Below are 2,500 nucleotides of genomic sequence, written 5' to 3' on the forward strand. Positions count from 1 at the left end.
AAGCCTTCAAAATTAAATAAATATCTTTCATAATGGTGTTTATAAAGGTTAATAAATCTTTTCTTAATTGTTTTTGTATCTTTTGTATAGAACAAATTATAAGTAAAATAATAAACCTTCAAAAAAACAAAGGGTAAGTAAAATAATAAGCCTTCAAAATAGTTAATATATAAAATTATTATGGAATTTGAGTATGAGGACTGAAAGTAAAAAAAAAACCTTGATTATGATAAAATTAATGTAAATTAAATTAAATAGTACATTAAATTAAATGTTGTTTGTTAATATTATTTGTTTGTCCCATTTTATTTTGATTCATTTCTTCCTTTCTCATTGTACTCAGGTAAAATGTTTTGTCTCGCACATGAAGCAGATTGAATTTAACAGAGAAACTGAACTGAATTGATATGGTTCTAGAATTCCATTGAAACACAAAAGTACTAGCAATGATGAAACATAAAGTGCAGGGACTCACAGAAGGCCAGCCAGGTGTCTCGCACCTGCAGATAGACCTGCACATTAGTGGTGAAACCCACGTTATTGTAGGTCAGGGCAGAGTTCGACAGAGACATGTACTCATTATAACAGTACCAGATACCTGACAGAAAACAAGAACACAAGAATACGACAGAGAAAAGAAAATCATCATCAGTGCTTTTAATGTAAAACAAAATAACAAAATAAAAATGTACCTAAAATTACAGACAGAAAATATAAAAATAAAATCTAATTCAAAATATTAACAAAAACTATACTAGTAACACTAATCAGCACATCTCACACTGACTGACATTGTTCATTAATCATTCATTAATCTTCAGTTTAATCATGTGCAAACATAAGCAGCATTAGTGAACAAGTCTTCCACATCTAGTAAATTTATGAAGCAACAAAATCAAAGTCAAACTTAATAAATGTACTGTTTAAAGGTAGGGTGGGCAGTTTTGGAGAGGCTAGCAATGGCAAGCTAGTATTGAAAGCATAAGATCCCATGCTCCCTGCAAATCACTCTCCAAAGAGAACAGTTGTGGCCTAATGGTTAGAGAGTCGGACTTGTAACCCGAAGGCAGGAGGTCCAGCAGGAAGTCAGACGTCAGATATGTGATTTATCACTTGATGTCCTACCTGGTTAGAAAACAGTGTAACAAGTTAAGAGAAGCATTTAAAAAACACACTGGTAAACTTACCGAAGGCGCCGACCGCCAGAACCCCGATGATAAGAACCCAGATGAGAACCGGTGCTGTGAAACGCAGCAGCAGCAGGAAGAAAACACTGACCACCATCGCAATCACCAGACCACTGACACACACACACAGAGGAATCAAATTAAATATGACACAGACATGATCACAGAACTTCATAATCAAGAATATACAATCTCCAAGAAATATATGTCAAAATGTGCATGCTATTACTAAATATTTAAATATAGCTTAAATTGCAACAGTAATAATAGTCTGATAATAGTTAATCAAAGAATGAAAAAAAAAATGTTTTAAAAATAAGAAACTACCAAGTAAATTTAGTTCTGAATAAATTACATACTATATCAATTTAGATAATATTATATCATATATATATATATATCATATAAAATACACATAAATAAAATAGATATATATATATAGATATATATATATATATATATATATATATATATATATATATTCAATTGTATTGTTTTTTGCGATCAACAATTTACCATATATATTTTACAATTTAAAATATTATTTATACATTATATATATATTTCACATACAATATTTTTGATTATAACATTTTATATATATACACACACACACGCATTAATACTTCTGATTATATATATATATATATATATATATATAATACAAAGTGTTATTAATTAATATTTAAGTCAAACTACTTTGTAATAATTTTTAAACTGTAATGTTACTGTTATTTTAGATGTTTAACTTATGTTAAAAAGTCTATGAAAAAAATCGATTCTATTTAACATATAAATATTATAAAATTTATTTAAAATGTAATATTTTTAATAAATGTTATAAAATGTAATACAAAAGAGCTGGACTCACGCTACGATCCACTGCCACGACTTGGCAAAGTCCTCGAAGATCCGCAGGCCGACCTCTTTGATGTTGAAGCCGTTGGTCAGGTCACTGTGAACACAGAAACACTGTCAGAATAATCACTGTGTGCTCCTGCACCGACAGACCCGCGCGTCCCGGGGTGGAGAGCTGCTCGGTCCCTTTGTAAAGCTGGAAAGACTTTACAAAGCATTTGTCAAAGCTCACAAATGAAGCTCTGGAAGAAGCCACAGATGGACTAGAAGCTCAAAACGACTACAGCTACACGTCCTTCACCCTACAGACAGACAGACAGACAGACAGACGTCTACTGCTACACATGGACACTATCTGTCACTCACTTTGTCACCCCTCCAGCACTGGCAACAAGAGAGACACGCGTCAGTATCACACATACAGACATGCATTAATAACTATATTTTGGGGAATA

General features: G+C 31.8%; 1 protein-coding gene across 1 annotated transcript in view; it reads right to left on the minus strand.

The window, feature by feature from the left end:
- Positions 1–304: 304 nt before the first annotated feature.
- The window catches only part of LOC109069394 (choline transporter-like protein 4), a 17,438-nt gene continuing 15,242 nt past the window's right edge, over positions 305–2,500 (minus strand). The window contains exons 9-11 of the mRNA XM_042776170.1: positions 2,059–2,142; positions 1,188–1,300; positions 305–598 (exon numbers count right to left, since the gene is read on the minus strand). Coding sequence (XP_042632104.1) covers positions 441–598; positions 1,188–1,300; positions 2,059–2,142 — 355 coding nt within the window. The 3' untranslated portion in view covers positions 305–440. The remainder of the gene's footprint in view (positions 599–1,187; positions 1,301–2,058; positions 2,143–2,500) is intronic.

This window comes from Cyprinus carpio, chromosome A19 (assembly GCF_018340385.1).
Source record: "Cyprinus carpio isolate SPL01 chromosome A19, ASM1834038v1, whole genome shotgun sequence".
NCBI lineage: Eukaryota > Metazoa > Chordata > Actinopteri > Cypriniformes > Cyprinidae > Cyprinus > Cyprinus carpio.